Source organism: Rattus norvegicus, chromosome 1 (assembly GCF_021556685.1).
Source record: "Rattus norvegicus strain SHRSP/BbbUtx chromosome 1, alternate assembly SHRSP_T2T, whole genome shotgun sequence".
NCBI lineage: Eukaryota > Metazoa > Chordata > Mammalia > Rodentia > Muridae > Rattus > Rattus norvegicus.
This window is the reverse complement of record NC_141534.1, coordinates 30,168,669-30,189,774: the sequence shown is the minus strand read 5'-3', so window position 1 is coordinate 30,189,774 and position 21,106 is coordinate 30,168,669. Positions and strand designations below refer to the sequence as shown.

At 43.4% G+C, this 21,106-nt stretch overlaps 2 protein-coding genes and 1 pseudogene across 4 annotated transcripts in view; 1 reads left to right on the top strand and 2 right to left on the bottom strand.

The window, feature by feature from the left end:
• Nucleotides 1–21,106, bottom strand: part of Zfp502 (zinc finger protein 502) — a gene marked incomplete at its 3' end in the record, with an annotated part of 43,424 nt that overhangs the window by 2,227 nt on the left and 20,091 nt on the right. For both annotated transcript variants that reach the window (NM_001432803.1, NM_001432805.1), the window contains 2 exon segments: nucleotides 16,644–18,089; nucleotides 20,923–21,049. In NM_001432803.1, coding sequence (NP_001419732.1) covers nucleotides 16,993–18,089; nucleotides 20,923–20,956 — 1,131 coding nt within the window. In that variant the 5' untranslated portion in view covers nucleotides 20,957–21,049.
• Nucleotides 977–6,232, bottom strand: Lrrc14b (leucine rich repeat containing 14B). Of its 2 annotated transcripts, XM_087584451.1 has the most exons (3): nucleotides 5,835–6,232; nucleotides 5,293–5,444; nucleotides 977–3,694 (listed from the first exon to the last, which is right to left on the bottom strand). In XM_087584451.1, the coding sequence occupies exons 1-3, from the start codon at nucleotides 6,177–6,179 to the stop codon at nucleotides 3,049–3,051; spliced, it is 1,143 nt and encodes a 380-aa protein (XP_087440577.1). In that variant the 5' UTR covers nucleotides 6,180–6,232; the 3' UTR covers nucleotides 977–3,048.
• Nucleotides 9,233–9,716, top strand: Rpl26-ps2 (ribosomal protein L26, pseudogene 2; annotated as a pseudogene).

Genomic DNA, 21,106 nt, shown 5'->3' with positions numbered 1-21,106 from the left:
ATACAGTGGTTGAGAAGCACTTAACTCATGCGTCTTTGTTTGTTTGCTTGCTTGCTTGTTTTCTTTTTATTGGATTTTTTTAATTTACATTTCAAGTGTTATCCCATTTCCTGGTTTCCTGTTCATAAACCCCCTATCCCATCCCACTTCTCCCTGCTTATTCCCTCTCCCTGAGCATATTTCCCCCACTCACCCCTTACCACCTACCCACCCTGACATTCCCCTACATGGGGGCATTGAGCCTTGGCAGGCAGGATGAAGGAATTCTCCCATTGATGCCCAACAAGGCCATCCTCTGCTACATATGCAGCTGGAGCCAGGGGTCTGTCCATGTGTAGTCTTTGGATGGTGGTTTAGTCCCTGGGGGTTCTGGTGGTTGGTATTGTTGCTCTTATGGGGTTGCAAGCCCTTTCAGCTCCTTCAGTCCTTTCTCTAATTCCTCCACTGGGGACGCTGTTCTACTTCAGTGGTTGGCTGCGAGCATTCGCCTCTCTATTTGTCGTGTTCTGGTAGAGCCTCTTAGGAGACAGCTACATCTGATAGAGGGCTTATATCCAAAATATACAAATAACTCAAGAAGTTAGACTCCAGAGAGCCAAATAACCCTATTAAGAAAATGGGCTACAGAGCTGAACAAAGAATTCTCAACTGAGGAATATCGAATGACTGAGAAGCACCTAAAGAAATGCTCAACATCCTTAGTCATCAGGGAAATGCCAATCAAAACAACCCTGCCATTCCACCTTATTCCAGTCAGAATGGCTAAGATAAAAAACTCAAGTGACAGCAGATACTGGTGAGGATGTGGAGAAAGAGGAACACTCCATTGTTGGTGGGATTGCAGACTGGTACAACTACTCTGGAAATCAGTCTGGAGGTTCCTCAGAAATTGGATATAGTACTACCTGAGGACCCAATTCTGCCTCTCCTGGGCATATACCCAAAAGATGCTCCAACATATAACAAGGACACATGCTCCACTATGTTCATAGCAGCTTTATTTATAATAGCTAGAAGCTGGAAAGAACCCAGATGTCCCTCAACAGAGGAATGGATACAGAAAATGTACATTTACACAATGGAGTACTACTCAGCGATCAAAACCAATGACTTCATGAAATTCATAGGCAAATGGATGGAACTAGAAAATATCATCCTGAGTGAGGTAACCCAATCACAAAAAACCCACACATGGTATGCACTCATTGATAAGTGGGTATAACCACAAAGCTCTGATTACCTGATACAATCCACAAACTACATGAAGCTCAAGAAGAAGGACGACCAAAGTGCAGATGCCTCAGTCCTTAGAAGGGGGAACAAAAAATATTTATTGGAGGAGATACGGAAACAAAGTTTGGAGCAGAGACTGAAGGAAAGGCCGTCCAGTGACTGCCCCACCTGGGGATCCATCCCATATACATACACCAAACCCAGACAAGCCAGGAAGTGCATGCTGACAGGAGCCTGGCTTGTGCTTCATATTCCACATTAAGTTCTTAGAACCATCGTGACGGAGTTGACAGCAGATTCTGTGAGCCAGGTGACCCCAGCTTCAGATAAAGCTCTTGTCAGTGGGTGTTTACCATACCTTTCTGCTGCATTACCAGTATTTTGAGAAGTTGGTTTTTTAGTATATCTAAGAGACAGTTTTTTAGATTGTGTTTCCTAATTCATTAGATCCTGGAGGAAGCAGCATAGGCTCTAGTTTCTGTTACTCCACTGATCTGCCCATATGATCTTACACAGACCACTTCATAGCGTTCTCTGAGGTGTATCTTTTAAAATGACACATTTTCCGTGGGAATCACATCAACTGTTTGTGTCTCTGGCATGGCCACCTTCCATTCTAAGTCTGCTTTCTGTCCTTTTAAATTGAAAATGTCAGTGGCATATTTTTATTGATGTTCAGGGTCAAGTGGGAGCACCTGGTATGGGGACAGACCATGAGGGCAGAGATAGCATGGGAAGGTGTGGGATGGTTTTCCTGTGGGAGGAGGTGTCACGGAGGTCCTGAAATGGGGAGGTACCTGAGCAGGTGGGTCACATGCAGAACTACGAATGGAGTCAAGTGCCTAGGTTGGCACACGGGTGGTTATGGAGCTAAGGTTTTTACTTCTGTTACGAAAGAACTATTTTCATACTCTAAGTTTTAAAATTTAGATTATTAAACTGTGCGTAAGTTAAGCCACACTCCTATTTTATTAGCATTTAATTAAAGTAGTACTTTGGTAAAGCAAATACTGGAAATGAAGTCTCACCAAGTCTTTTTGTGCAGTACTTTATTTCTCAAAGGAGTTGCAAAGGGCCAGGCCTCAGCTATTCTGAGAAGCACTGATTTGGGTGCTTTATAGATCTGTTATCGTCTACAGAGTTCATGCTTCAAAACTGTATAATTGAGTCACAACAGATTTCAAAAGCTTATCTCAATGTCTTCAGTAAGTTTACAGCTTTGCAATGGGCCACATTCATAGCTGTCCTCTGTCACATGTGGCTGCATATACTGTGCAGGTTGGAAATGCCTGTCTTAGGGTTTGAACTCTGAGCAGAAGACGGGACCAGAATATGCCAAGAAGCATTGGGCATATTGCAGTGACTAGTGTCCTCAGTAGCCAAAAAAATGGTGCAAGTCTGTTTCGGTTGGAAACGAAGCCAAATGTGTAGGCAGATGTCATTTGATAAAATGTACAGCACATAGAGCATAGCTAAACTTTCTCATTTCTCCCTCTCATAGCATGAGAGCTGGGTGGTTGACCCTGCTCCCACTACACCCTGCCTGGTGCTCACATTCTCCTCCACCTTATCTTAGCTTGAGGTGGCTTCCCCTCTCTTTGAGGATCTTGTGCTACTAACACACAGGAGCACCTCAGGTCTCATTCATATAGCTGGGCTTCCTCTTACAGCATGTAATGAGCATGCCTGCAGTTTTCTCTAAGGAAATCTTGTGGCAGTGTTGCTGCTGGTGACAAATGGTTGAGCCTGATCTTCTCGTCCAGGACTGACCTCGGTACTAGAAATGCATAGCCTCGTGTACCATGATTCCAGGACCTACTCCATTTGTTCTAGCGCTCTGGAAAAGTTTTCCAAAGCAGTTTTGAAAGCTTGCAGCAAGAAAGTACCAAGTTCATTGCTGGTTTCATGAATGTCTGGATCAAAACTTCCAAAAAGTGGGGTGGAGGCCTGAATATCCTCCCGGTTAGCTCGAAGCAGTACTGCTTGCAGATCCTCTGCAATCATGTCATATTTTTGTTGGTCGAATTTGGACACTGACAGCTCATCCTGGGGGTAGATAGCACCCTCAGGGTAGCAGTCCTTTGGCACTGGGAACTCAATGTGGCGCAGCCTAGGGAGTTCGCAGAGTGCAGCAAAAAGGCGCCGGAGAGCACTGCCTGACAGTGGGTTCCCAAGGAACTTGAACTGCTGGAGCTGGCTGCAAGGGCTGAGGCCCAGAATCATCATGTTAACATGGCTGTCCGTGATGTTGCACTCCTCTAAGGTGAGAACTTTCAGCGTTTGGGCAGCCTGGCTCAGCAGCCTGAAGAAGGTAGAAGGGTACAAGTGTACCAGGTTGTGTCCACTAAGGTCCAGCACCTCCAAGTGGGCAGTGTGGTTACAGTTTGCTAAGAAGGATATGTCTTCATGATTAAGGGCACAGTTGGCTAGGTCCAGCACTCTTAGTGGGGTCTTCAGGGGGCTGTGAGGTAGGCAAAAACATCACAAACGTCATGAGGGTCTCAGTTGAGCTAAAGTTTTGGTGAAGGTGAACAATCTAACCATTTTTCTATCTTAGAGATCACTGACTGCAACCTGCCAGGAACTCCAGCTGACATTTCATTTCACATTGGCATATAAATTAAGAATGATATTTTAGGGCTGGAGAGATGGCTCAGCGGTTAAGAGCATTGACTGCTCTTCCGGGGGACCTGAGTTCAAATTCCAGCAACCACATGGTGGCTCACAACCATCTGTAATGAGATCCGATGCCCTCTTCTGGTGTGTCTGAAGACAGCTAAAGTGTACTCATATATAATAAATAAATCCTTAAAAAAAGATTTATAAAAAAAGAATGATATTTTAAAGCAATGTCTAAAAAAAAAAATCAAAATAGTTTGTGAAACATGGAAGTCACATTCCTCCTAGAAATCTATGGCTGCTGGGCCTGCTTAGCAGTCAATAATTGAACCGAAAATGGACCAACACCACCTTTCAAGTTGGGTAGGGAAATTATGCACATGTTCTCAGGACCGTCAGAATATTGGCTGTGGGAACAGCAAAAGATAGAATTAGTTTGAGAGAGAGTGCTGCCACTCTGATGACAATAGAGCCAATTCAGTTCCCAGGGCTGAGATGTCCAGCAGCCTGAACATGGCCTCCATAATCCCCAACTAGGCATCTTGTGTTACCTGGGGGGAGGTGTGTCTGCATTAACTTCCCCGGACCCAGGGTTTATGAGAAGATACACATTTTCTGGCACCCTGGATGTTTCTGGGAACATCCCCTTCACTGCCCGTGTTAAACAAGGCAGTATGTGGTGGGGGTCTTGTTCTGTCCCTACTATCCTGTTCTTGCTGCCTCTCCACTGCTTGCCCATGAGTGATAACCTACTACTGGAATAGTACTCTCCACATGAAATCACCCTGACCGCAGAGCTACCCGGCAGCTACCCTCCTGCCCTTCTTCATAGTACAGCTGCTGAGGAGGAGAGAGCAGTACCAGGTTTTCAGGTAAGACCACAATCCAGCTGACAACTGACAACGTTCTCACTATGCTGAGCTACCCTCCCATTCCTATCCTGAGAAAACGTTGATTTAAGACACTAAATATTGGGTAACTCATTCTACAATACTAGTCAGTAGAAGGTCTGGTGACTTCTGTACTTTCTAGCTAGCTCCCTCCTTCCTCTTTCTCTTATGGCTTCTTCCTCCTCTCTCCCTCTCTGAGAACTAAAACTAGGGTCCTGCTATTGTTTTAGTACACAACTAGCTTATACTCTCAGCCCTTGTTCTGTTTGTTGAAATAGGGCCTCTCTTTGTAGCTGATCTCAAACTTAAAATGCTACTGGCTATGCCTTCTGAGCACTGGGATTATGGGCAAGCCCTATGTCTGGGTTTTGTTAATTGAAAAGCATCTTCCAATTTGGTTCAGTGTTCTGACTCTCTCCTGATGGCTTTTAATTCTTGCTGGTCTGGCCAACACATGCCCAGAGAACATTGTGTAAACAGATCCTATCCCTATTCCTCAGTGACTCCAGCGTGCTGTACCAGACCCTGTACCCAACTATCTGAGACTTACCTAAGCAATGTTTGGATCTTCCCAGTCAGTGTAGAGAAAGCTACACTTAGCTCAGTGAGCTGGTTCATCTGGCTGAGCTCCCAGGCAATAGAGGTAAGGAGGAGATCCTCACCCTCTGGATCTGGAGCACAGGTTGGAGGAGCATCGAACGCCTTGGTGGGCAAGGTGAGTGAGGTCAGCTGAGGGAAGCCCACCTGGGCCAGCAGCTGCTGCACATGGCCAGCATGCAACCGTACATTGTGTACTACCTCCAATTTTCTAAGCTTGCCTGGCCCAGCCAGGCCAAGCACTTGTAGGAGCTGCCCAGGGCTCAGGCTGTCTGCCCGGAGTGAAGGGCAACAGACCTGCAGAGGTGCTGGGCCTGACGGCTTCAGGGCCTGCACCACCATGTCAAAGTTGCCTTCTGTGACAAAGAGGTCAGCAAAGACTTCAATGGGGTGCCCAGCTGTGCAGGGCTGTCCTTGGAGCTGGCAGCAGATCCTGGCCAGCACCTTGGTACGGCCCCACCTTCCTAGTGCCCTCCCACAAGGACATTGCTGCACCTGTACATCCTGGATGCCGGTGAAATCCGCTACCCGAAGGCGGTTGCTCCCACTTCTCAGCACATGGTCAGCTATGCCCTGCATACAGGCCTCCAGGCAGGCCTTGCAGGCACGATCACGCAGGTCTTCCGGGTGGTCAATGTTTGGCCCTAGTAGCACAGCCAGCCGGAACTCCTCTAGCGGCCAGTGACTCAGCAGAGCACGGGTTATGTCCGCCTGTTCTAGCAGGTAACTGGTCTTGAACAGAAGTGGGTAGAGGTTGTAGGCTATGCTATCCAGGTTCTCCTGGACCAGCTGGGGGTGGGACGCTAAAGCTTTAGCCGAAATGAAACGAAGCGACCTCATCGTGTCAGAATGGTGCTGTCCGTGCGGTTCCTCCCAAAGCCTGTGGAGTTTGTGGCTATTTTTAGCTGCTGCTGCTTCTGGGCTCAGGACAGAAAGTGGTAAACTGGCCCTGGTGGTCATCTGACTGCTATTTTGGTTCTTGGGTATCAGTTTGGCTGTAACCGTGGAGGCATTTGTCTGTCTTAGGGCACCCTCCTGGTGAAAGCAGAGCTGCTTGTTTTGTTGCACAGTGTGGGACCACTAAGAGGCAAACCTCTAGGTTCTTGGACAAGTAGCCTCAGGCTTACAATACAAATGGATATTCTGCCCCACTGAGGCCCATCCCAGTCAAAAGATCTGAGTGAAGCAAAATCCTGAGCTGCTTGTGGGTGGGTGGTGATCTTTGGGTAAAACCCTTCTTTTCCTAATACCTAGGAGTCAGGAATGCAAGGGCCAGGATCGTGGGTAGGTATCTCAGACAACACTTTTCATGTTTTAAGAATACCGGCCATGAGGCTGCACCCTCTCTTTTCTCCCAGATCCTTCTTTCCAGAAAAGGGAGAAACAGTTTCATTGAAAAAGAGATATGGACTGGGGCTGGAGAGATGGCTTGGCGGTTACGAGCACTGAGTGCTCTTCCAGAGGTCCTGAGTTCAATTCCTGGCAATCACATAGTGGCTCACAACCATCTGTAATGGGATCCAGTGTTCTCTTCTGGTGTGTCTGAAGAGAGTGACAGTGTAGTTATATACATGAAAGTAAATAAATTTAAAAATAAATGTAATTTGTATATCCAGTGACTTTCAGTTAGAGAAGAGTAATTTTAAAAAAGAGTGGAGAGATGGACTAGTGAAGAATGCTACAATTAAATGTAGGTACCCATAGGCTGTGGATTCTCAGCCCTAGCATAGGTATTGAATGGTTAGATCCTATAGGAAAGTCATAATAGAGAAAGAGAGGGAGAGGCAGGAGGCAGACAGTGGCCATTCCAGGTGAGTGCCCTGCCCTCAAGTATACCCCAGTTTTCCTGTGTGGCCTTCTGTGACTCCCTCCTGACAGAGCTTTATCTCTCCCGGAAACCCTGCCATGGACAGAGGTGGGAATATGATGCCATGGTGTAGCCCCAAGCATTGCTTAAGTGAGTAGGATTTATCTGGAAGGCAATCCACGACAGGACCTTGCCCTAATGTCACCCCTTGCCCTCTCCCCAGTCTTGGCCTCTGAAGTATTACCATGTCTTCTAAATGAGAACCAAGACTAGTGATACCAAATGTCTCTCCTTTAAGGTATAAACTCTGAAGTACATGTGACTAGGTTATTATTGATTTATGTCTAAGTTCACTACTATATGAGTCACTTTGAAATGTGTGTGGAAATACTAGTATACATAGTGAATTATATAAATTTTACATGTTCCATGAGTACCTTGAATTTCCTGTCATGCTTATGGAATTTCACAGGTGAAATGGATACTTAAAATAGTGTACTTATTTGTGTGAGTGTGTGTGCATGTGTGTGTGTGTGTGTGTGTGTGTGTGTGTGTGTGTGTGTACAAGCACAGGCATGTGTGTGCCACAGTATGCATGTGGAGGTCAGAGGACAGCCTGCATGAGGTAATTCTTTTCTTTTAAATGTGAGTTCTGGGGATCTAACTCTGGTTGTCAGGCAGCAAGTGCAGGTGCCTACAAAACCACCCGTTGGCCCTGAAATGGATAATTTGACATCATATATCTGCTTGTGCAATAAAGATTGTTTTTGTATTGATTCTCATTGCAATTGCTTCTCAAATAAAGTTGTATTGCAAAGCTTATGTTCCTCTTTGGTCTGTAACTTCTCATGACTTCGTATTTCTAATTGCAAGTGAAACCAGGTCTCCAACATTCACTTGAAATCTACAGATTTCAACTTGAAGAGAAATATCACTCTTTTTCTCTCTCTCTATTTTGATACAGAATTTCATGTAGCCTAGGGTAGTCTAGAACTTGCCATATAAATTTGAACCCCTGATCCTCCTGACTCTGCCTCCCAAGTACTGGTATTATAGGAATGCACCACCATACCAATCTAAGGAACCTCCTTTGAGTTCATTTCTAAGCCACCTCGCCCTTTCTCTTTACAATAAAAAAACAGTTAGCACTTCTTCCCAATCCTAGAAAGTTTTGACTTGCAAAGCTCTCTCTCTGGTTGCTGCTTCATCAATATTAGAAATGTTTCCCTGTTAAAATATGAATTCAATCATCCACTTTCCCATACACAAAATCACTGAATGTTTCTATTTTTATCTTATTTGGCAGGAAATAAAGTTGAGCCTAGAGAATTATTTGTGATAATTTTGTGATTATTTTTCTTTAAAAAATTATGAGATTCATGTACACTCATATGTGTTTTGATCCAGTCCACACCTCATTCTCGCTGCCCCAATTCCTCTCCTACTCCCACCCTATGTCAACTATTTCCTCCCAATGTAACGTGTTCCAGCATTGCCAATATGTGAATAGGTGTAAGACTATTTACTGAAGTATGAGTAGCTGAAGGGGAAGTTTCGATTTGGGTCATGTGATGCAGACTTACGTGATGTTTTGCTGAGATAGACTCATGTGTGTTTCTGTGAGAGGATTGATGTCAGGACAGAGTATAAACAGAACTCAGCTGACAGTGACAGGGCGCTTACATAGCTAGCCTTGCAACGCTTCATTGATCTCGTGTCTTTGCTGATCTTCATTTTGTTGAGAGAAGCATAGCAAACAACTTCTCGTTGTATCCCTCTGGTTTTGGTTGCTCCTGCTGACTCCTGCCAATGGGGAGGAGGCCTGGTTGTTTCTATGGATTGTACCGCTGCTGCTGATTCATGTTTGGTAACCTGACATTACTGAACTGGGCAGCTGGTATCCTCACAGCAGAGATTGGAATCACCCCTGAAGAACTACTTCTAAACAGGTCCACATCCCCTTGTCCTAGTTACCAGCTTTTCTCCCCTACCTGTGAACAGTGGTCTAGAAGGGGGGTTGAGGCATTTGAGAACCCTTATTAAAAGTAGCCTCTCCCCTTTTGCGGCCATCGCTGGATTGCAGCCGCCAAAATGAAGTTCAATCCCTTCGTGACTTCTGACCGAAGCAAGAACCGCAAACGGCATTTCAATGCACCATCTCACATTCGGAGGAAGATCATGTCTTCTCCGCTTTCCAAAGAACTGAGACAGAAGTATAATGTTCGGTCTATGCCCATTCGAAAGGACGACGAAGTTCAGGTTGTTCGAGGACACTACAAAGGCCAGCAGATTGGCAAAGTGGTCCAAGTGTACAGGAAGAAATACGTCATCTACATTGAGCGAGTCCAGCGAGAGAAGGCTAACGGCACAACTGTCCATGTGGGCATCCACCCCAGCAAGGTGGTTATCACCAGGCTAAAGCTGGACAAGGACCGCAAGAAGATCCTGGAGAGGAAAGCCAAGTCCCGGCAAGTAGGAAAGGAGAAGGGCAAATACAAGGAAGAAACTATCGAGAAGATGCAGGAGTAGAAATGTCATGCCCAGTTTTCATTAAAGACTGCTTAAGTAGTAAAAAAAAAAAAAAAAGTAGCCTCTCAGGGGTCACATCCTTAAAGAAAACTGAGTAGAGGCAATTGCTTGCCAATATCTTCTCAGTTACAGGTGAGATTTCATACCTACATTGCATTTCCATGATGGTACTTTGTCTTGATTTTTGTACTGTTTTTTTCCTACATGCTGTCACAACCCATATCAATTCATGTGTCCAACTTGTGTCTTGAAAATACTGTTTTGTTGTAGTCATTTAGCCTCGCTGTGTCTTACAACCTTTCCATCCCATCTTCTGTGGTAATCCCTGAGCCCAGGAGGAGAGGAGATATGATATAGATGTCCCAATTATTGCTAAACACTCCACAGTAACTTATTCTCTGCACGCTGAATAGTTGTGTATCTATGTATTAATCTCCATCTTCTGCTAAAGGATGCTTCTTTGATTAGGATTGAGAGATGCACTAATCTATGGTTATGATAATAGAAAAATCACTAGGAGTCAATTTAATATTATGTCCATTTAGCAGAATATTAATTGTAGGTTCTCCCCTAGGGTCTCCGATCTTCTAACCATGGGTTATTGGCCTCTATAATAATACCAGACATGCATCCTTTCTTGTGTAGTGGACCATAAATCCAATCAGAAAATGATTGATTACTCCCAGAGTGCATACCACTTTCATACAGTGGTCATATTCTGTTAGTCTGGTCATTGTTGTAACTTTAAGAGTCTACAGATTACTTTTTTTCCCCATTAGCATGCATTGCACCCTCCAGCACTAGGAAAAGTAGCTAGAACTGACACTGATTTCTCCATGTTCCATGACTCCAGTATATGGTATCTTCAGCAATGTGTCTCACCAGGAAGTTCTGGAGAGTAACCAAAAACAATGGTGATAGGCATGAAAGACTGTAATGTTTGTGGGTTTATGGAACTCTACTGACCAAAACTTTAAAAAAAAAGGTAACCCATTCCTAGCTCAGGGTTTTTTATTTGATAGCATATAGTGTCCAGGAGAGGGAATTTTAACCCCATTAAAGGGTAACTCTATTTAAACTCTTTATATATTTTATGAAGTGTCTACAGCAGTAGACTTTCACATGACTCAAGGATCTTTAGTTTTAGTTCTCCCTCTTCCGACTCTTACCTAACTTGCTATCACATCCCCCACCCCACCCCCATTTTCCTGCTCAGTTCTTCACCATTCCTCCTTCGTATCATCCATGATCTATCTTCCCTGCCTTGAAATCTCATGCCCCTCCCCCCATAGTCCTCCAACAACTTTCTGACCTTTTTGAGTACTGAAATTTATATCGAAAGATTCAAAGTAAAAAAAAAAAGAAAGAAAGATTCTAAGTTAGCATCTAGGTATAAGAAAGAACACGTAGTGTTTGTTTTTCTGGGTCTGGGTTACTTCGCTCAGAATGATTGCTTCCGTTCCATCTAAATCCTATACATTTCATTTTTATTATTAAAAATTTCTAAAACTTTATGAGTATGGGTGTTTTGCATGCCTATATATTTGTGGACTTTGTGTAGGCCTAGTTCCTGTAGAGTTCAAAAGAAGAGGGTATTGAATCCCCTGACACCTGAGTTACAGATAGTTGTGAGACATCATGTGAGTACTGGGAACTGAGCATGGGAATTATTCCTATCTTCTGGTATCTTCAATCTCTTTCTTCAGTGTCATAATGTTTTCCTTATACAAGCCTTTCATTTAGTTCATTAATTTTATTCCAAGATATTTTTGAGACTATTGGGAGCTTCAAAGAGCCTCTTTGTATGTTTGTTGTTGGTATATAAGAAAGTTACTAATTTTGTATCATAATTTTGTATCCTGTTACTTTGCTGAATTTTATCCACTCTAAGAGTTTCTAGTGGAATCTTTTATGCACAGAATTATACCATTTGCAAATAAGGATATTCTGATTTCACTTTCTATTGCTATTCCTTTTCTCTCCTTCCCTTATCATGTTGATTTAGGATAATCTGTATGAGTTCCGGGCCAGCCTGGTCTCATAGTAAGTCCTAGACCAGCCAAGGCCACATCGTGAGAACTTGTCTCAAAAACAAAAACAAACAAACAAAAAACCACATCACTGAGTAATAACTGGTTCAAAAAAGAAGTAAAAATGAAATTTTAGAATTTTTAGACTTCAATAAAAATAAACATACCAAAATCCAATGGACACAATGAAAGCAATCCTAAGGGGAAAGCTTATAGCACCGAGTATCAGTATAAATAATGATATTCAGAATGATGCGTGCTGGCTAGTTTGGAGTTGTTTGATAAGGGCTAATTTCAACTTAGAAAATGCCCCCATCAGGTTATCCTGTAGGCAAGCTTGTGGGGTATTTTCTTGATTAATGGTTGATAGGGAAGGGCACAGCCTATTGTGGGCCATGCTTGGAAGGCAGCTCTGAGAGGTATAAGAAAGCAAGCTGAGCAAGCCAGCAAGTGGCATTACTCCTTGGCCTCTGCATCAGCATCTGCCTCTAGATTCCTGCCTTGAGTTCCTGTCCCTACTTCTCTAGATTATGGACTATAAGCTGTAAGAGAAATCCTTTCTCATACAAGTTACATTACCATGGTGTTTTATCACAGCAGTTGAAACTCTAAGACAGAAATTGGTACCAAGAATGGGGTATTACTATGACAGGCCTGACCATATTTTGGAAAGAGTTGTGGTCATATTTGGGTTAGAAAAGCCATTGAGTGTTCAGAGCTCAAATGAGCTGGACAGGAGCTTAGAAGTGTGTGGGACTGTGAAAGGCAGCTTGGTTCCTGATTGAGATAAGGCTAGAGACCCTGGTGACCCTGAATGGACGGTAGGCATTTTGCCTGACTCCTGGGCACCAGGCCCCTGTCACTAGCCACAGCCCTCCATAGATCTGTGGCCATCAATCATGTAAGGGCAACACCCCAAGGCCCTCCACAGGTAGAGGACATGACCACAGACAACATAGGCTCAAGACAGATCTCCATTATAATGAGGTACCTAAAGGCCTGGAGGCTTACCCTTTCCTTCCCAGACTCTCCTCCCTGCAAAAGGAGGTCCACTCTGAGAAGTGGGGTATGGTTTTACTCATCTACTTTTTGCCCCCACAATAAATGCCTTAAAGCCGTGGACTGCCTCTTTTCACCGGGATTCACCACGGGGAGCCACGGAGAAGATCTTCACCCACAGAGCTGTGGTCTAAGCTCTGCTAGAAGGCCTCTCTGTGCTCCCAGCCAACCACTACCAAGCCAAGCTCAAGCCCACCACCATCAAGCTAAAGACTCTCCCCACAGGACCGGCTGGAGCTTCCCCCTTCCCCCCTTCAGCCCCGGGTTAGATCCAGCCTGCACGACCCACTCCATTCTCAGCTCTTCCGTCGCTTCCAGTGGTGCCAGAATGCCAGAAAGCCTGAGAACTAGAGGACCCCGGCCTCTCCACCGGTTTGGGACCCTCAAGTCTCAGACTGTGCTTCCCTACCCCTTGGAACAGTGTCCTGGGACTTCCCTTCAGCCAGACATCCGCTCTGCGATGGGGTAAGCGGGTCAACTTCCCACGTCCTGCCTCCCTGAGTGGAGGTGCCCTGTGGCAGAGCAGACGCGGGACCCCCAAAACCCACAGAAGATAATCCAAGAACAGTGCAGATGATGGAGGTGTGGCTTGTGAAATTTCAGAGGGAAGTTTGAAAGTCCTTCAAAGGCTCTACCAAGGCAATTTATGAGATACTTTGGATTAAGAACCATTAAATTTAGGTTAAGAACCATGAGAACTTTGCTTCACTGGGACAATCATCAATCGTTATCGATCATCTGGGTCTGAAGAATCAGCTGTGATTAAGAAGACCAGCATCATGGAGGTGAAATCTCCTCACCTGTTTCCTCAGGGCCAGCATACAGAAACTCTGGTCCAGAGAGGTCCAGTGCTGAATCTTATGTTGGCAACTGTACTTTGAAACCTACAAGAGTTACATCATCAAGGTGGGAGGAACATAACAGTGCCTAGGCAGGTACAGCACTGCAGGGACTGAGAGTTCTATGTCTTCGTCCAAAGTCAAGCAGAAGAAGACTATTGTCTTTCAGGTAGCTAGAAGAGGGCCTCAAAGCCTACCCTCACAGTGACACACTTCCTCCAACAAAGCAACACCTCCTAATAGTGCCATTCCCTGGGCCAAGGATATTCAAACCACCACAGAGGTAGATAGAGGGAAGAAACTAGGTGGGAAACGGAATGGGGAGGGAAATGAAGCGGGCAGGGAATCAGGTGTAGGGCAAGCTGGGGAGAAAGGGCTGGGAGAGTGAACAGAAATGGCAGGGAATCTCTAGGACATATCAGAGACCTGGGATGGGGGAGGCTCCAGGGAGTCTTTGAGGGTGACTCTAGCTGAGACTAACAGCAGTATGTATGTATATGGAGCAGTACGTATATGGCCATCTTCTGTGGGCAGGGCTCCCAGTGGAGGAATAAGGACACCCTCCCACCCACAAAACCTTCAACCCAGAATTTGTCCTGCCTATAAGAGGTACAAGGACAAAGATGGACCAGAGACTGGGGAGTGGCTAACCAATGGACGGCCCAATTTGAGATCCACCCCATGGGCAAGAACCAATTCCGGACACTATTAGTGATATTCTGTTATGCTTGCCGACAGGAAACTAGCATAACTGTCCTCTGAGAGGCTCCACCCAGCAGCTGACCAAACAGATGTAGTGACCCACAGCCTAACATTAGATGGAGCTCAAGAAGTCTTGTGGAAGAGCTGGGAGAAGGATTGAGGAACCCAGAGGGGACAGAGACACTACAAGAAGACAAACAGAGTCAACTGACCCAGACACTTGGGGGTCTCTAGAGTCTCAACCATCAACCAAAGAGCAGGCATGGGCTGGACCTAGCACCGCCCCCCCCCACATATGTAGCAGATGTGCAGCTTCATCTTCATGTGTGTCCCCAACAACTGGAGTAGGGGCTTATGTTGGCTCTGTTACCTGCCTGTGTATCCTGTTCCCTTAAAGGAGCTGTGTTATCTGGCCTCAATGGGAAAGGAGGTGCATAGTCCTACAGTGACTCAAGGTGTCTGGGTGGATGGGTACCCAGGGGGACCTTCCCCTTCTCAGAGATGAAAGGGAGGGGAAGTAAAGGGAGGGGCCATGTGAAGGGGAGACTGGGAGGAAGAAGGTTACAATCAGGACGTTAAGTGAATAAATAAATAAATGAGAAAAAGATATTGTGTAAATTTGGTTTTGTCATGGAATATCTTGGTTTCTCCATCTATGTTAATTGAGAGTTTTGCAGGATACAGTAACCTGGCCTGGCATTTGTGTTCTCTTAGGGTCTGTGTGACATCTGTCCAGGATCTTCTGGCTTTCATAGTCTCTGGCGAGAAGTCTGGTGTGATTCTGATAGGTCTGCCTTTATATGTTACTTGACCTTTTTCCCTTACTGCTTTTAATATTCTTTCTTTATTTTGTGCGTTTGGTGTTTTGACAATTATGTGACAGGAGGTGTTTCTTTTCTGGTCCAACCTATTTGGAGTTCTGTAGGCTTCTTGTATGCCTATGGGTATCTCTTTTTTTAGGTTAGGGAAGTTTTCTTCTATGATTTTGTTGAAGATATTTACTGGTCCTTTGAGCTGGGAGTCTTCACTCTCTTCTATACCTATTATCCTTAGGTTTGATCTTCTCATTGAGTCCTGGATTTCCTGTATGTTTTGGACCAGTAGCTTTTTCTGCTTTACATTATCTTTGACAGTTGAGTCAATGATTTCTATGGAATCTTCTGCTCCCGAGATTCTCTCTTCCATCTCTTGTATTCTGTTGGTGAAGCTTGTATCTACAGCTCCTTGTCTTTTCTTTTGATTTTCTATGTCCAGGGTTGTTTCCATGTGTTCTTTCTTGATTGCTTCTATTTCCATTTTTAATCCCTTCAACTGTTTGATTGTGTTTTCCTGGAATTCTTTCAGGGATTTTTGCGATTCCTCTCTGTAGGCTTCTACTTGCTCTCTAAGGGAGTTCTTTATGTCTTTCTTGAAGTCCTCCAGCATCATGATCAAATATGATTTTGAAACTAGATCTTGCTTTTCTGGTGTGTTTGGATATTCCGTGTTTGCTTTGGTGGGAGAATTGGGCTCCAATGATGCCATGTAGTCTTGGTTTCTGTTGCTTGGGTTCCTGCGCTTGCCTCTCGCCATCAGATTATCTCTAGTGTTACTTTGTTCTGCTATTTCTGACCGTGGCTAGACTGTCCTATAAGCCTGTGTGTCAGGAGTGCTGTAGACCTGTTTTCCTGTTTTCTTTCAGCCAGTTATGGGGACAGAGTGTCCTGCTTTCGGGCGTGTAGTTTTTCCTCTCTACAGGTCTTCAGCTGTTCCTGTGGGCCTGTGTCTTGAGTTCACCAGGCGGGTTTCTTGCAGGGGAAAAGTTGGTCCTACCTGTGGTTCCAAGGCTCAAGTTTGCTCGTGGGGTACTGCCTAAGTCCTCTCCGCGGCGGCAGCAACCGGGAAGATCTGCGCCGTTCTTTCCGGGAGCTTCAGTGCACCAGGGTTCCAGATGGCGTTTGGTGTTTTCCTCTGGCGTCTGGATGTGCACAGAGTGCAGTCTCTTCTGGTTTCCCAGGTGTGTCTGCCTCTCTGAAGGTTCAGCTCTCCCTCCCACGGGATTTGGGTGCAGAGAACTGTTTATCCGGTCTGTTTCCTTCAGGTTCCGGCGGTGTCTCAGGCGCAGGGGTCCTGCCGCTCCTGGGCCCTCCCCTACGGGAACCCAGAGGCCTTATACAGTTGCCTCTTGGGCCAGGGATGTGGGCAGGGGTGGGCAGTGTTGGTGGTCTCCTCCGCTCTGCAGCCTCAGGAGTCTATTTTTTTTTTTTTTTTGGTTCTTTTTTTTCGGAGCTGGGGACCGAACCTAGGGTCTTGCGCTTCCTAGGTAAGCGCTCTACCACTGAGCTAAATCCCCAGCCACTTGTTTATATTTTTTATTTATGTGTTTTGTAGTATAAATACTTTGCTTTTCTGAGGTACAAATATGAGAGTACATTCCTCCCAGTCATTACATGTGTAAAGTTTCTGTTTAATATGAATTCACTGATAGTTAATGAAGATCAAGCTTCAGTTAAAGGCCATGCAATATTATTTCTATTTGCAAGGTTTCTTACCAATACAAAATCCCTGGTCATTGATTATGGCATGAATAAAAGATATGACACATATTTTAATTTGTAGGGTTTCTCATGCATAAAATTTTGATGTTGCAGAAGTGTAAAAGAACTGTTAAATACTTTGCCTCCATCTCTGCATTATAGGGATATTCTTCAGTATGTATGGATTCTATGGTATCGAGGAAGGGTGTCATGATTATTAAAGGCTTTGCCAGAATCTTCACTGTTGTAGAGTCTTTCTCTCATATGAATTCTTTGGTGCTGTTTAAGGTTTGAAGAACAGTTAAAGCCCTGTCCACATTTCTCACACTTGTAGGGTTTCTCTCCAGTATGAATTCTTTGGTGTTGAATAAGGGCTGAAAAATTATTAAAGGCTTTGCTACATTCCTCACATCTATAGGGTTTCTCTCCAGTATGAATTCTGTGATGATAATTAAGGTGTGAAGAAGAGTTAAAGGCCTTGCCACATTCTTTGCACTTGTAAGGTTTTTCTCCAGTGTGAATTCTTTGGTGATGAGTAAGGCTTGAACTATTATTAAAGGCTTTGCCACAGTCTCTGCATTTGTAGGGTTTCTCTCCAGTATGAATTCTTTGGTGTTGAATTAGGGCTGAACAATTACTAAACGCTTTGTCACATTCTTTACATTTATAGGGTTTTTCACCAGTATGAATTCTCTGGTGGCGAGTAAGGTAGGAGACCATGGTAAAGGCTTTGCCACAGTCTCTACATTTGTAGGGTTTCTCTCCGGTATGGAGTATCTGATGATAATTAAGGTATGAAGAACAGTTAAAGGCCTTGCCACACTCTTTGCATTTGTAAAGTTTTTCACCCGTGTGAATTCTCTGGTGCCTATACAGGTGAGACGAGCAGTTAAAGGACAAGCCACATTCTTCACATTTGTAGGGCTTCTCTCCAGTGTGAATTCTTTGATGCTGGGTAAGGCTTGAAGACCAGTTAAAAGCTTTGCCACAGTCTGTGCATTTATAGGGTTTCTCGCCAGTGTGGATTCTCTGATGCTTATACAGGTGAGAAGAACAGTTAAAGGCCTGACCACATTGTTCACACTTGTAGGGTTTCTCTCCAGTGTGAATTCTCTGATGTGGAGTAAGGCTTGAAGAACAGCTAAAAGCTTTGCCACACTGCTCACATTTGTAGGGTTTCTCTCCTGTATGAACTCTCTGGTGTTGAATAAGGAGTGAATTCCGAACAAAGGCCTTGTTACATTCTTTACATTTAAAGGGCTTTGTTCCTGTTGAATAAATAAGGAGGTACTAATAAAAATGATAATCATTATATTTTTAATATTTATCATTAACATAGATATTTGTATTCAGTTGCATTTTTATATAAAATTTATTCTCACATCAACCAGAAAATATAAACATATTTCTACAGCCCAAATCACTGTAGCACTACTCAGAAAATACCACAGGCAGAAATAACCTAGACTTCCATTGTACTGAAATGTTGAAGACAATGTGGAATATACAAAAATGGACCACTATTCAACCTGTAAATGGTAATCATATACTATCTGCCATGAGGACAATTCTCAAAAGAAAAATGAAATCAAGCACAAATACATATATGACCTGAATTACCTGAAGATTCTATACTAACAAAACTTAGAAAACTTACAGTAGAATGGTAAACAGAATAGTTTACCTGGAGACAAAAGTACACAATTTTTTTCATAAATATAGTTAGTTTCAAAAGCAAAATTATTTTCAAAAAATATATTGCATAAGAACTTGAATATACTTAACTACTGGGTAGTATACTCAAAGTACTTAATAGTCTTTTATATTGTTTTTATACAACTAAAATAAATTTAAATTTGTCAAATTTATTGTTAATAAATTTAAATTTGTCAAATTTATTGTTAATAAATTTAAATTTATCTGTAGATCACAGATAAAGGCAATGTATCTATTCATAAATAGAAGATAAAATTAGCATAATTTCTACAAATACTCATTTAGTAGGATAAAACAACTATTAAGTGTGGTATGAAAACATGGGAACAGGTAAATAAGAACTAAATTATACTGGAACTATAAATATTGTTAATAGATATTCTATTGTCTTATATTTTCTTTTCTCCCTCCAGTAGAATAAATTTATTATTATTATTATTATTATTATTATTATTATTATTATTATTATTATTATTATTATTAACTTTACAGCCCATTCACTGCACCCTCACGGTCTGTCACCTCCTCCCACCATCCCTCCCTTCCCCCTTCCCTTCTCTGAGGGGTGGAGCCTTCCCTGGGTACCCGACCCTGGTCCATCCAGTCTCTGTGAGAGTAGGCACATCCTCTCCCACTGAGGCCAGACGAGGCAGCCCAGCTAGAAGAGCACGCCCACAAGCACCAATCCCTGACACTAGTAAGATCATAATCTGTTATGTCTGCGGAGGAAGCCTGGGGATCCTCTGAGAGTCCGCACTCACCATCTGACTCGGACAGACGCATACCCGCGGCCAAACAGTGGGTGGAGCTTAGCAGCTCTCACGGAAAGACCAGGAGGACAGACTACAGCCCCTGAGGGACTAAGAACCCCACGGGAGGACCAACAAAGCCAACCAGCCCGGACCCCGGAGGCTCTCAGACTGAATGACCAACCAAAGAGCACAGGCTGGGCCTGGGCCTCCCGGTACGTGTGTAGCAGATGTGCAGCTTGACTTCATGTGGGTCCTGATTAACTGAAGCAGCGGCCGTCCCAAAACTGTTGCCTATCTGGGGGATGTGGTCTTATATTTTTGTTAACTGCCATCTGATCAGATTATATCTAAAAACTTCTTTGTGAGAAACTGGACTGGAAAAACAAATCCACAGACAATGGATTCCAAGTAAAACAAGAAGTTTCTTGAAATTCTGAAAGAATACTAATGAATTACCAGAAATTTTCTTCCAGATATGTATCCTTTTGGTTGGGACTATAAAAACACATGTATTTTAAATCATTACCATTCGGAGTTTGAAAAGTCGTAAAAAAGTACATTCACAGAGAGCTCTGAGGAGACAATTTTAAACAATGAGCATATAGATAAAAATGAAGAAATTCACTTGTGGCTACTATTTATAATGGTTTGACATAAGATTCCTTTAGAAGTGTGTATGAAAGTCTGAGGTCTATACAGTAATGAAACACCTATCATGATGTAGGTCTTCATAGGCAAAAGGAATTACCTTGGTTGGTAGTCATGAATGAGCACAGAGATCCCTGGAGGGGAAAACAAGACTCAGAGGACTTAAAAGTATGACATCCACACGAGATGCCTTTGTTCAGTAGTAAGAGAAATAAATGGAGATCCCTAAAAATTATTTCCATGAAACAGCTTATCCACCCTCATTTTAGAAGCCTAGCACTCTGGTGTAGTTTTGGTCATCTATGTCCACTCACTCATTCACACTGTCCACTCACTCACACTGCCCTAGCCCTGTCCACTCATTTATACCTCCCTCTTCGTGTCCTTTCATTCATACCGTCCTATGCACCTGAGTCTGTAGCCACGGTTGCTTGTTGTTTCCCATCCCAAGACTGTTGTTTGTTCCAGAAATGTGACCAGATAAGGCTTAGAGAGAGCAAGACCTGTTTGTAGAAACGGAGTGTGATGCTCTGTGTTGTTCTCGGGGAAATCAGCGTTTTGATCTTAGTATTGTGCTTATAAGGAAAGGAGACTAATGAAAGCTTGTAGGAAACACATTTCTCCAAAGGTTTCCTGATAAACATATTATAACACATAGGAAGATTTTACAATTTGTAAATTGTGAGCTTTACTTACAAATACAGAAAATTTTAAATTAAAGGGTGTATTGTTTCACTTTAAGATGTGTGAGGTACGTCTCATTCAACGGGATTTCTAAAATTACTACTAAAGAATTTATAATTTAAAACAAAAGAGGTTAAAAACAGAAGAAACATAATAAAACTTATCTGAATAATTACCAAACATCACTTTTTTTCTTTAAGAGCATAAATATAAAATTCATTGATACAAAACATAAACTCCTATGACCTCCTATATAAATGCTGACAGTGAATTTCAAATCCAGTAGGGAAGTGATCCTCACCCAGAGAGACAAGGTTGCTGTAATTCTCTAACATCACATCACTGTACAAATCTCACTGAGCAGGCTCCAGGCATTCACACTCCTCTGCAGAGAAATCAATGGCCACATCTCTGAATGACAACCGCTCCTTAAATAGAACAAATTGATTGCAAAAGTAAATAGTTACCAATCAATAAAGTTATGT